Genomic DNA, 11,730 nt, shown 5'->3' with positions numbered 1-11,730 from the left:
GCTATTGGGCCTTGTGAACCTCTGCTATGGCTTGCCTAAACCTGTACTAATTATTCCCAATAAGGGAGGCCATAGAGTCCATGTTTCTTTGGGTCTGGCTCACTTCACTTAGTATAACTTTTTCCAAGTCCTTCCATTTCCTTACAAATGGAACAATGTCATTCTTTCTGATAGAGGCATAAAATTCCATTGTGTATATGTACCACATTTTCCTGATCCATTCATCTATGGAGGGGCATCTGGGTTGGTTCCAGATTCTCGCTATGACAAATTGTGCTGCGATGAACATTGTTGTGCTGGTGGCCTTACTGTGATTTTGTTTGTGGGCTTTTGGATAGATACCCAACAGTGGGGCTGCTGGGTCATAGGGGAGTTCTATATTGACTGGCACTTGTTTTCTTTGGCTAAAGCAAACATGTACATTTCACTGTATTCAAATCCAGTGCTTTTCTTTATTAAAAAGCACGCAATTCAAAAATTTATTACGAAGTTAAATAACAAGTGACTAAACACATGGAAGGGATTAAATGGGTAATAAAAATTGTATTAATATAGCAGTAATAACATTGTCTTGTGTCTATAACAAACAAAACATGTATCTATTAAAGAGCTAGCTAAAGAGCTAGCCACAAATAACACCTTGTACTCTAACTCCATGAAGATTAGCACCATCTTAATTGTCATGTAGACTTCTCTACCAAAAGATAATGAACAGGTCTGAAAATGTTATGTTCAATACCTAAATAATAGTGGACATTCTGCTTTATACATTAAAATGCCCCTTGTGAATTGGTTAGTGGTAGTCACACCAAAAGATGACAAAGTTCTGAATCCAAAACAAAGTTCTGAATCTATCACTTTGAAGATGAGAAATATGTCCAACTTCTTCCCTCCCCATCTGTACTGCATCATCTTTTGGTTCCATAGCAACATGAATTGGACTTAGAGGAGGTGAAAGATAAAAATATTTTGGTCAGTTTCCTTTCTCCACAGGATACTATCTAAATATATTTTCAGTTTATTGACTTTAAATAAAGTGGCAGCTGCTGCCAAAGAGATTTTCCAGTGTTTGGTGTGAAACTGACTAGAATTTCTAAAGTTCATTGGCTCTGGCAAGACATTGCAGAGTCCTCAGAATTAATCAACTGTTTGTAAGTGCCCATTTCCCATCATGGGCACACATGAAGATCTCCATTGCCTTACATCCAGGACCATTAACTGGGAAACCAAGAGACATTTTATAGGCTCTGTGGCTTGAGAATGTACAAGTTCTGAGAAGTGAAAAGAGTAAGAAATGGAGCTAAGGTGACAACATGAAATTGGCTAACCCATGTAACAACCTTCTGATTTCCAAATATATTTCCTTGATATTTTTCTTTCTCTCTCTCTTTGTGTAGGTTGAGAACTTACCAACCAGATACTTATTTTGCTTACAGAAACGACATCTTGAATGAAGGGAAATATGACCTAGAAGGCAGGCACTTTGATTAGCTTATACAGAACTGTCTCATAACAGACAAAAACATAGCCTCTAGAGCTAGACAGTCTATGTTACTGTTGTTAACTTAGATCAGTTAGTATTAGCAGTCGATACAGATTTCTTCTAAATTCCCCTAATATATTTCTTTGAATTGGAAGGGTTGCCCTGGAGTTTGGCGGGCGTGGCACCAGTATACTCTCTGTCTAGACAATCAGGCAGGTATTAACCAGGAATTGCCTCTGTTTGTAAAGTGAGAAAGGCATTTCTCTGTGAGTGGACTAGATTTTCTTTATGGCAGCGAAGTTATTTCTACTCATTTCATTTTTCATTATGCTTTTGTGATTACAAGCTATCAGGAAGTATGTGTATTTGCAGAACCCCTTGTGCTGATATTCCAGAAGAGTGAAAAATAAGCCACAGGAAGCAGAGTCACTGCAGGGACAGCACAGCACAGAGCTTACCACATGAGGGGGGAACTGGGGAGAAACAGTGATATTTAAAGAAGATTCCTAGGAAATGTGGTGGGTTTGTGCAGTATTTCCTCCTGCCTGTTTTTCCCAAGAAACCTTCAGCATAAGAATATGTACACTGAAAGCTAGGCTCAATTGGCTCCTGGTGTGATCCTAGCTACTCAGAAAGCTGAGATGTAAGGATCATGGTTTGAAGCCTGCCTGGGATAAGTCCATGAGACATTTATCTCCAATTAAACACCAAAAAAGAGCCAGAAGTGAAGCTGTGACTCAAGTGGTAAAGCCAACTTTGAGTGGAAAACCAAAGGGACCAGACTCAGCCCCACTACCAACACAAAAGGAAGGAAAAAAGAATGTGTACAGCTCGTCAATGTTATTAGTGTGATGTTCATTCAGTTGGGCAAGAGTATTGATCCTGTTCTCAAGAGGATGCTGAAATTAAGAAGAGTGAGTGAAGAAATGAGTAGAGGAGGGATGGGTGGAAGGGTGACATAGATCAAGATGCATTGTATCCATAAACTATTTTGTGAAATGGCAATTCCTTTGAAAAACTACTGAAAGATAACGTTTTAAAAGCTGTAGGCCAAAACTTAACATAAATTTTGTTTATGTTATAAACAACTAATGTGTAAAAGAAGTTATGATAAACACTTTCTACTACACATACTCTTAAGCAGAATTCTCACAGCACCTATCCCTGATGAGACTTTCTTTAGATGATAAAGGATAAAATATGGAGCTACAAAGATCTTGTCTTGAATAGATTTTTAAGAAAGAAGCAAGATTCCAGTGACTTTTAGGTTAGGCTACCTGCCATACTTCCAGTCACTTTAAAGTCTTTAAAAATATAACACCTTTCATCTGTAACCCTTTTATTGTAATTGCCACCAGAAGTCATCCCTCCTCCGCCACAACAGAACCACCAAGGAGGCTTTTGCTTCTCTCACACTTCTCTCAAGAGAATTTATTTGTTTGAACCTCAGAGAAGATTCACCTTGAGGCTGACATTCAAACATCTGCAAATTTGTGGGAGATTTTGATATGCTTGTAGACTTCATTTACTGCCTATGGGTATTTGAGCATAGAAAGGATTTACAGGAAAATGTTGAGAATGGTTCATGTTCTCTTAGAATTCTTCCAGAGGGGGTATGATAGAACCCTCTCTAAATGCAAGCCAATGTACCATGGGAAGGACTGAAGGAAGAGTTTGGGCAAAGGCAGGTGATTCTGACCTGAAATGCAGTTGCAATGAGCTTTAGCCAGTGTGTCAGCATCCTTCAGAGATGAGCAAACTGAGACCCAAGCTGAGCCTTCAAACAGAAACCAGCCATTTCCTGGAGAAGGGAGTTTAACCTAAAGCTTGGCAAGCCCTCTTGGCCAAGGGCAATTTCTTTGGAGGGACTCCTTTGCTATGAACTATGAGTAGTCAGCTCTCCCAGAAACTGGGTAATAGAAGCTACAGATTTCCTTCCTGAAAGTAAGGATTGGAGATGAGGTTTGAAGAATGCACCAGCATCTACATAAGGCTTTCCACCTATACTTGGATAGCTAGGGAAAGGAATAATATCTTTGATAGAATGAGATTACTACATTCTGCCCTAACACATCCCATGTCTTCCAGACTTTTTGATAGATATTCCAAGATTCACTTTCAGTATGGGACTTTTGTGTATTAGAATAGCTTTTCATAGTAATATTTTCTAATATTTCTTTGACCCCCTGTTTGCTCTTTAATTTTACATGCTGCTATTACAAAATACAATAGCTAATAGCAGCAGAAATAGCACTTTCTCTAGAAATAATCGTTTATGCAGTATTGTAGAAGACCTCACTCTATAATCCAAGAAATCTCTATCAATTTGTAGATCTGGAGATGGACATAATTAAAGTCCACTAAGAAGAATAAATGTAAGGAGACAGAGGCATGTTGTCATGGCAACAAAAATCTGGAATATTCTCCATTGATACCACAAAAGTATTAACCTATATGATACCATAATGTATTTTCTACATTGTATTTTTACTAGTGATTATGTGCATACTTGTGCTAAAATACATAGCTGTGCTATTTATTCTTGAGAATGGGTTTCTTTGTTATGTTCAATGCGTGTTTTTAATCTGACATTGGAAATTAAACCTGTTTTGAGAGATCTTTGTTTCCTTACCAGCAGAACAGTTTTGAAGGCCTGTTTTGTCCTTTTTTGTACTTTAAAGTAACCTATTTGTAATCTGTTTAGAGAATAAACATATGTCCAAAATGAATATTCTACCCAATGTTAACATTTCTAATGTCTTTCCCCTTTCTTTTATGCAAAATATTTCATACAACTTGGACTATATATAATGTCTCACAGGGTAAATTTTCACCTACCACTCCGTTCCTTTTTAGCATTTGGATATACTTATTTATAATTTTAATAATGAACTATGATAATTAAGGGATCTGTATGTTAGGCAGTCTCTGGAACTTCTAATATTATAAATTGCTATAAACATTATTATATCCAATTATTTTTAGAGATTAACTCTTTATTAGAAATCTTAGAATAGTAATACTCCCAATTCCATTATGTACATGTCACCAGAATTTATAAAATATATTTCATTCTTATTTCAATTTTTAGTTTGTAATAGGATAATTAAACTTCCCTGTATGTTTCTTGGCACAAAGGAGGGAGATTTTCAATTTTTTTGCTTTGGAAATTACTGATCATAACATTTGAGATTGGGGCTGGGAATATGGCCTAGTGGCAAGAGTGTTTGCCTCAAAACATTTGAGATGAACTTTAAGAACTTATTTTTCTATTCAGTAATATTTTTAATGTAACTCAGACACTACAATTCTCCTCTAATGAACTCCTCTAATGACTATACCAGTAAAATGACTGTTTTTTATTTACTGGATTTACTCAAAATCTGAAATAGTTATCCTAAAGTGATTTAATTGTTTAATAACAATTAAGTAGTATCATTATATTTGATTAGAAAAAAGATACTTAGATGTGGAAAATTTTATGTAAAGTTGGAGAATTAAGAGAGAACTGATTAATTTTATAATCAATTAATTTTTGTGTATGTATATTTGTCTCAGCCATGATCTCCTTCCAGAAAACCCCAAAATTTTCCTTTTGGTTCTGATTTTAATAGTCCCATGAATATAACTTTATTCTACTTTCACTAAAAATATAAGATTTCATAATTAACAAAAGTTTGCCTTCCATAAAAAAAATCCTTATTATGTTCATTGGGTATCTTCACTCCTTTGCAAATCAAAAGGTGTTCTTTCACCCATCAAATTTCCCCTTGATTATTGTGGAGTTATTCCTGTCCAAAGCTGCCTATATTTTGCTATTTCTATCCAGAGTCATATCTACATTTTCATCAGCCCAGCCTGAAGCTTAAGGCACACAGCATAATAATAAAGTCAGAAATAATTTTAGACTGTAGATACAAGTGTAGTTCTACTCCTCTAGAATACCTTGCTTCTATTTACATAGCACTTCACATGTGCTCCACTAAGAAAAATCTAGGAAGGGATGGGTTTTCTGTCCTTCATGTTTCAGAAAGTGAATAATTAAAGAGGCCAAATGCCCTGTCCAAGTCCATTTATCTAAGGAAAGAGGCAAGAGCAAATGTCTTCAGGACTCGGGGCAGACAGGTTTCTATTCTATTTTTACTTTAGAATTTACTGTATTTTTTCAGTTTGGAGATAAAATTTAATAAAAATAATTCAATGATATTGAGGCTAGACAAATTAAAATGAGTTTACAGTCAAGTTTTATTTTATATATATGTGTATGCGTGTATATATATGTATGTATGTATATAAATTCAATCACATTTACAGTGACCTTAATAAAACTATCACCTGGTGAAACAAGTGAATTATTGATCAGAGTATTGTCTACAGTGAATGTCAACAAAAATCACTAGGACAAAAACATGCCATCAATAAATGAAACTCAAGAACCATTTTGTATATAGTGTTCATGATAGACTATCAGAGTTATAAAGATATTATTCGTAACCACTTAAAAAGCCACAGATATTTTCATGAATGTTACCATTTATCAACAATTGCTAATATAAGTACCTTCTCTATTTTTTTCTCATACAAAATACAAGATGTTTATGTATAGAACATATATTTTGCCAGCCACAGTTTTCTACACATTGCACTAAGCTATGGGTTAGAAGTTAAATCTATCTATATGGCAAAAATCAGCCTGTATAAATAACTAAAAGACTTGACCATTTACATAGCATGGTTAAGAGAAAATGCTATTCAGTAACTACAGCAGGCCTTACCTTCTGGGAAAGAACTCTCCACTCACTATGGTCCATAAATATTTCATGAACCCAACATAAAGTAATATGCTAATGATAGACTATTTACCCAGCAAGTAGGTGCAACCTCGGATGTTTTCTCATCTCTGCTATAGCTTGGATATGGGGTCAGGTGAGCCATTTTGAATTGTTCTCTGATTCCCTCCCTTTGCAGATTCACCTGAACCTAAGATGGTAAGTGAGAGTCATCATGAGGCCCTGGCAGCCCCGCCAGTCACCACTGTTGCAACTGTTCTTCAGAATAATGCCACAGAGCCAGCCAGTCCTGGAGAAGGGAAAGAGGATGCTTTTTCTAAGCTGAAGGAGAAGTTTATGAATGAGCTGCATAAAATTCCACGTGAGTATTCTCTATTCTTGCTTGAGTGAAAAAATACATAGTTTGCCGAAAATCACTTTATCCATGGGAAGAACAACTCTTTAACAGTCTATCTTTATGACAGTATTCCATTAATAAAATGGATTAATCTCAGTGTTGTAACTACCTTCTTTTGACTTGTTTACGTTATATTTAAGTAGTTGTACAAAGGACTTTCAATTCATCATGCCATTTTGTGAGTACCATACAACTTGATCAACATCACTCCTTGGAATAGTCTTATTACTGTGTTTAAATATTTTATAAATTGCAATGCAATTCATAAGATACCTCTATTTTGTGTTTGCTATAGGAATACATTTGCTTCTCTCAAGAACATTAATTAATGCCTATAGGTTGCATTGTACACAGTTTGGATTTGTATGTATGAAATTATTTTGTTATTGCAGGTTTCATTTTATTTTTAAATCTTTTTTTTTAATTTTTTGCCTAACTTTTGAATTTTTGTTGTCATTAAGAAAAGCAAAAAATACCCTGTGTTTTTGTTTACTTATGATTAAGTTTATTTATTTATGAATTAATCAGTGGCTTTTAATTTTTTTTATTTTTCACATAGACAAAATTGTCTTAAATGTGCAACATTGTATTTTAAAGTATATATATACACACATATATATATACATATGCATGTATATATGTGTGAACAATGCATAATGACTAAGTGTAACTAAATATAAAATTCACCTTACATAGTTACGTTTGGGCTGAAAACATCTTCCATTCGCTTAGCATTTTTTAAGATTACAATACACTACTATCATACAAAACACTTTACTACTATAGTAGCTAGTAGTAACTAATATGTGTAGCCACTAATAAATTATTAACTCTAGTCACCATGTTATACAATAGATCTCTTAGGATTCCCCTTCCTAACTGAAATTTTATATCCTGTGAACATTGCCCCAACCTGCCCGTCCACTTCCTAGCTGCAAGTAACCACTAATTTGCATCCTTTTCTAGAGATCATCTTTATTTTCTTATTAAATCAAGCTTATTTTTTTCACCATCACCTCAAATAAAAACTATACATATGAATGGAGTACCAGGCTATATATTGACATGTATATAATGTGTGATATTTAACTCCATGTTGAACGTACCTATCTCCTAAAGCATGTGTCATGTATTTCTGACAAACATGTTTAAAATGATTTCTTCCAGTTTTCTGAAACATAAATCAATGACTCTCATCTATCATACCCATAAGCAGACCTTGCTTTTGTCTAACTGAAATTTAATAGTACTAATCAATATTTCCTGGGCTCTCTGCTAGTAAAAATACATGTACTCTTTGTTTCTACAAGATTAACAATTTTAGAGTCCACATGTAAATGATATCATGCAGGATTTTTCTTACTGTGCCTGGTTTATTTGCTTAACATAATGTCCAGTAAGTCTTTCCATGTTGTAGGAAATAACAGGTTATCTTTTTTCTGGCCAAATGGTATTTCTTTGGTTCTCTTGTTAGTGTCAAAGTTTTATTAGTGGAGTCCTCGGGCCAATGTATAAAATCATATAATATATAAACAATATATAACATTATTTCTTACAATCTGGATGCCTTTTATTTCTCTTACCTGTCAAATTACTCTAGTTTGGACCCCCAGTACTATATTGAATAAAATTGACAAAGAATGGGCATGCTTGCCTGCTGATCACAAGAGGAATAGTCTCAACTCTTCCTTGTTTAATATATTCATTTTGGGTTTGTCACAAAGATGACTTTTGTTGTTGATAGTTTTTTTTTTTAATAAAGCAATGACATTCTGTTTGGCCAAATGCCTTTTCTCCATCTGTTGAAACTATATTATTTTTGTTCTTTTTTTGTTAGTATATCACATTTGCTGATTTATTTATTGTTACTTCACTGGGATTAATAGTAATTTATCACTGTGAATGGTCTTTATATACACTCTTAAATCCTGTTTGTTGGTGCTGTGTTGAGCACTTGCACATCTATGTTCATCAGGGATACTGGTCCTTGTGAGTAGCCTCTTTGTTTGACTTTGTTACCAAGGTGATGCGTCCAGAAGGATTCTCACCTCTTTAATTTTTCTTGAAGACTTTGGGAAGGATTTGGTGATACTTTATTTTTAAGTGTATGGTAGAAAGTAAGTGTCACAATGCAGTATTTCCCTGGCTGTTCTCGATCCTGATGTACATTGGTTAAACTTTGAAGCCTACCTGGGTGCTGGTGGGTCACACATGTAATACTAGCTACTCAGGAGGCTGAGATATGAGGATCATGGTTCAAAGGCAGACCTGAAAGTCCATGAGACACTTTTAAAATTTTTATTTATTTATTGTCAAAGTGATGTACAGAAGGGTTACAATTTCATGTGTAAGGCAGTTCTTGTCAAACTTGTTACCTCCTCCCTCATTTTTCTCCCACCATCTCCATTACACTACTTAGAAAAAGCCAAAGTGGAACTGTGGCTTAAGTGATAGAGCACTAGCCTTGAGCACAGAAAGGCTCAAGGACAGAGTCCAGGCCCTGAGATCAAGCCCCAGGAGCAGCAAAACAAACAAACAAAACTTTGAAACTTTAAATTGTACTATCACAGCATAACTTTTCAATTTCAAACACTAAAGGAAGGCATCATTAGCTGTGTGGTTCACATTTTCAAAAGCAAAAACCTTTCCATCTTTACCACTCTAACCCTTTTAGTCTTTCTCTCTATCAATTATTGCTTTGTTTCCTTTCTGTTCATCAGTAGAAAAGCACACAGCTAGGAAAAATTCATATGAAACTTTCTCTTGTTTCCTGTGGCCATTGCTCCATTCCTATACCACTGGAAATCAGACCAGATAATCAGTTTTCTGCTGCATAAAGTTAGCTTTTCTCCAGAAACCTAAAATAGCAAGAGTCCTAGAAGACCTGGTACCACCTATTATGTTGCTACTCCTCACCTTGACAGAAACAATAAAATAATGAAAGTCATAAAAATGGTATAATAAATAAGTGTAGGAACAAACTATATCATAAATACAGCCATGCACTTTTATTAAAATATATAGCAGTACATATTTTACATTTTTGTTTTAATCTATCATAATGTTTACTGCCTGTGTAATTGAAATTTCTAATGGGATTTGTTTTCCCACTGGAAGGAACACTTCGCAAAAATGCAATATACCAATAAAACCAAATTATTTTAGGAGCATATGTTATAGAAAGGTTATCACTTTTGACTTGGCATAATACAGTGTGACACTAATGACAGGTAACAAATTAGAATATTAATCGATTTCAGTCTCTGAACTAAATCTTGGCTATCTAGCAGATGTGTATTTTTGCAAAATTGATAGCAAACAGCTTTAGTCTGTCACTTGAAATTCCCACTTGTAAGAAGAGAGGTGACATAGTGGCAAGGAGTGTACATGTCATTAGTGAGGTAATCTGCACAGTCCAGCCTGGAACATATTCAAGCCAAATTGCCTGATGATATCATCCCAAACACCACAGGGCTTAAAATTTTAAAGAAAGGACAAGGAAATTGTAGCAACTGAGCATTTTTATCTTTCAATTCAAGCAGCACCCTGTTATCTAAATGAAGCAGACAAGGTTGCTCAGAATGCTTCTTTATTTTGCAACTCTGATTTTAATAAGACTAGAGCCATGGTTGGTTTGTAAAGCGTGAACTCATGTCATCCAAATAGCTGTGATTACGGTTTTGATATTCATGAGCTTCTTGAAGTACATTGTGCCTTTCCTTAAGCACAGCAGAAAGCCAAATAACCAAACCCTGACTCGTAGTCCGCAGGAAGAGCAAGAATACTAGGAACAGGTGGATAATTCCTACAGAAATGGTTTCAAGTAGAAAGTTTGAAACAGGAATCTAAAATATAAGCTCTAGAGACAAACTGCATGAACTCAAACTCTACCACTACTGCATCACAGCTATGGCAGTTGGGGTACATTAATTAAATATTTTGTCTGTATCAATTTCTTTCTCTTTCAAATTAATGATTAAATAATTCTCTCATGATAGGATTGTTAAATCAAAGCACCAATGGACATAAAATGCTTACTACATTTCTGACAGAGTAAGCATTCTTTAAACAGTAGCTGTTGTTAAACTCAAGCTGCCATGTTATTAGGATTCTATGCCTACTAAAGAAAATTCCTCTGCTTAGGTCAGTCACTCAATGAGGAGATTCCAGAAACTTTGCAGCCAAATACATAGGCATTGCATTCTTTAAACCCATTCCAGTGATACCTGCTGTGGGAAAGATGAACTGTCTTATGGTTTTCCTTTATCCCATCCCATCTTCTCTCCTTTCCTGTAGCAGAAATGTGCTTGTTACGGATCAGACAGTATTCAGCACAATCAAACCTATAATAAGTGCTAAAGAAATATGGGTATTTGTCCTTCGTGCACTAAAGCTTCCTTCCCTGGCCTTACCTCAGCTCTCAAATTGACATTCTACATCCTTCATTTTTCACTGAAATTATTTTTTAAAAACAAACAAAATATCAGTAGGCACATGAGTGTTTGCCCTCACCCCAACCACCACTGAACTAAATAATTAGCAGGTACATGGTTGCTCAGGTATAAAACAAGAAAATATTTATCAACAAGATAAATACAGTCGAGTAACATCATTATCCACTGTTTGTTTGCAGAAGGAAGGTAGGGTTATGAGATGTCATGAACATAGCATTAGTAGCAAAAAATTAATTACCAAAAAAATAGCTGAAGAGAACACTTAGATGTTACAATGACCCATAGCATGTGAAAAAGTATATTGTTTGTTGAGCACTTAGCATGCATGTATGTGTTATGCTTAAGAAATAAACCTCATAAGTATTATCCCCATTTGAGATAAGACAAATGAGGCTTGATAAAAGAAATGAGTTAGCCTGAGAAATTACATGTGATACAAATTGTAGGTACAGAGTGTGGTCAGGAAATATGTCCAGTATTATGATTAAGTCTTAAGGGAATGTCACAGAGGCTACAAATAACTTCCACCTGCTTTCCTTGGCCAGTACTGGAAACTATTGGTATTCTGTGTATCTCTCCAGAGACCTTGCTTACTGGGATTCATCT

The 11,730-nt window shown here is 35.1% G+C and overlaps 1 protein-coding gene across 2 annotated transcripts in view; it reads left to right on the top strand.

The window, feature by feature from the left end:
* Positions 1–6,456: 6,456 nt before the first annotated feature.
* Syt1 (synaptotagmin 1) overlaps positions 6,457–11,730 on the top strand; it is a 182,475-nt gene continuing 177,201 nt past the window's right edge. The window contains exon 1 of one of the 2 annotated variants that reach the window (XM_048359105.1): positions 6,457–6,634. In XM_048359105.1, the coding sequence (XP_048215062.1) occupies positions 6,469–6,634 (166 nt within the window). In that variant the 5' untranslated portion in view covers positions 6,457–6,468. The remainder of the gene's footprint in view (positions 6,635–11,730) is intronic. The other variant, XM_048359114.1, reaches the window with a different exon arrangement.

The sequence above is a fragment of the Perognathus longimembris genome, chromosome 1 (assembly GCF_023159225.1).
Source record: "Perognathus longimembris pacificus isolate PPM17 chromosome 1, ASM2315922v1, whole genome shotgun sequence".
NCBI lineage: Eukaryota > Metazoa > Chordata > Mammalia > Rodentia > Heteromyidae > Perognathus > Perognathus longimembris.
The sequence above is the reverse complement of the archived record's forward strand: the minus strand, read 5'-3'. Positions and strand labels throughout refer to the sequence as shown.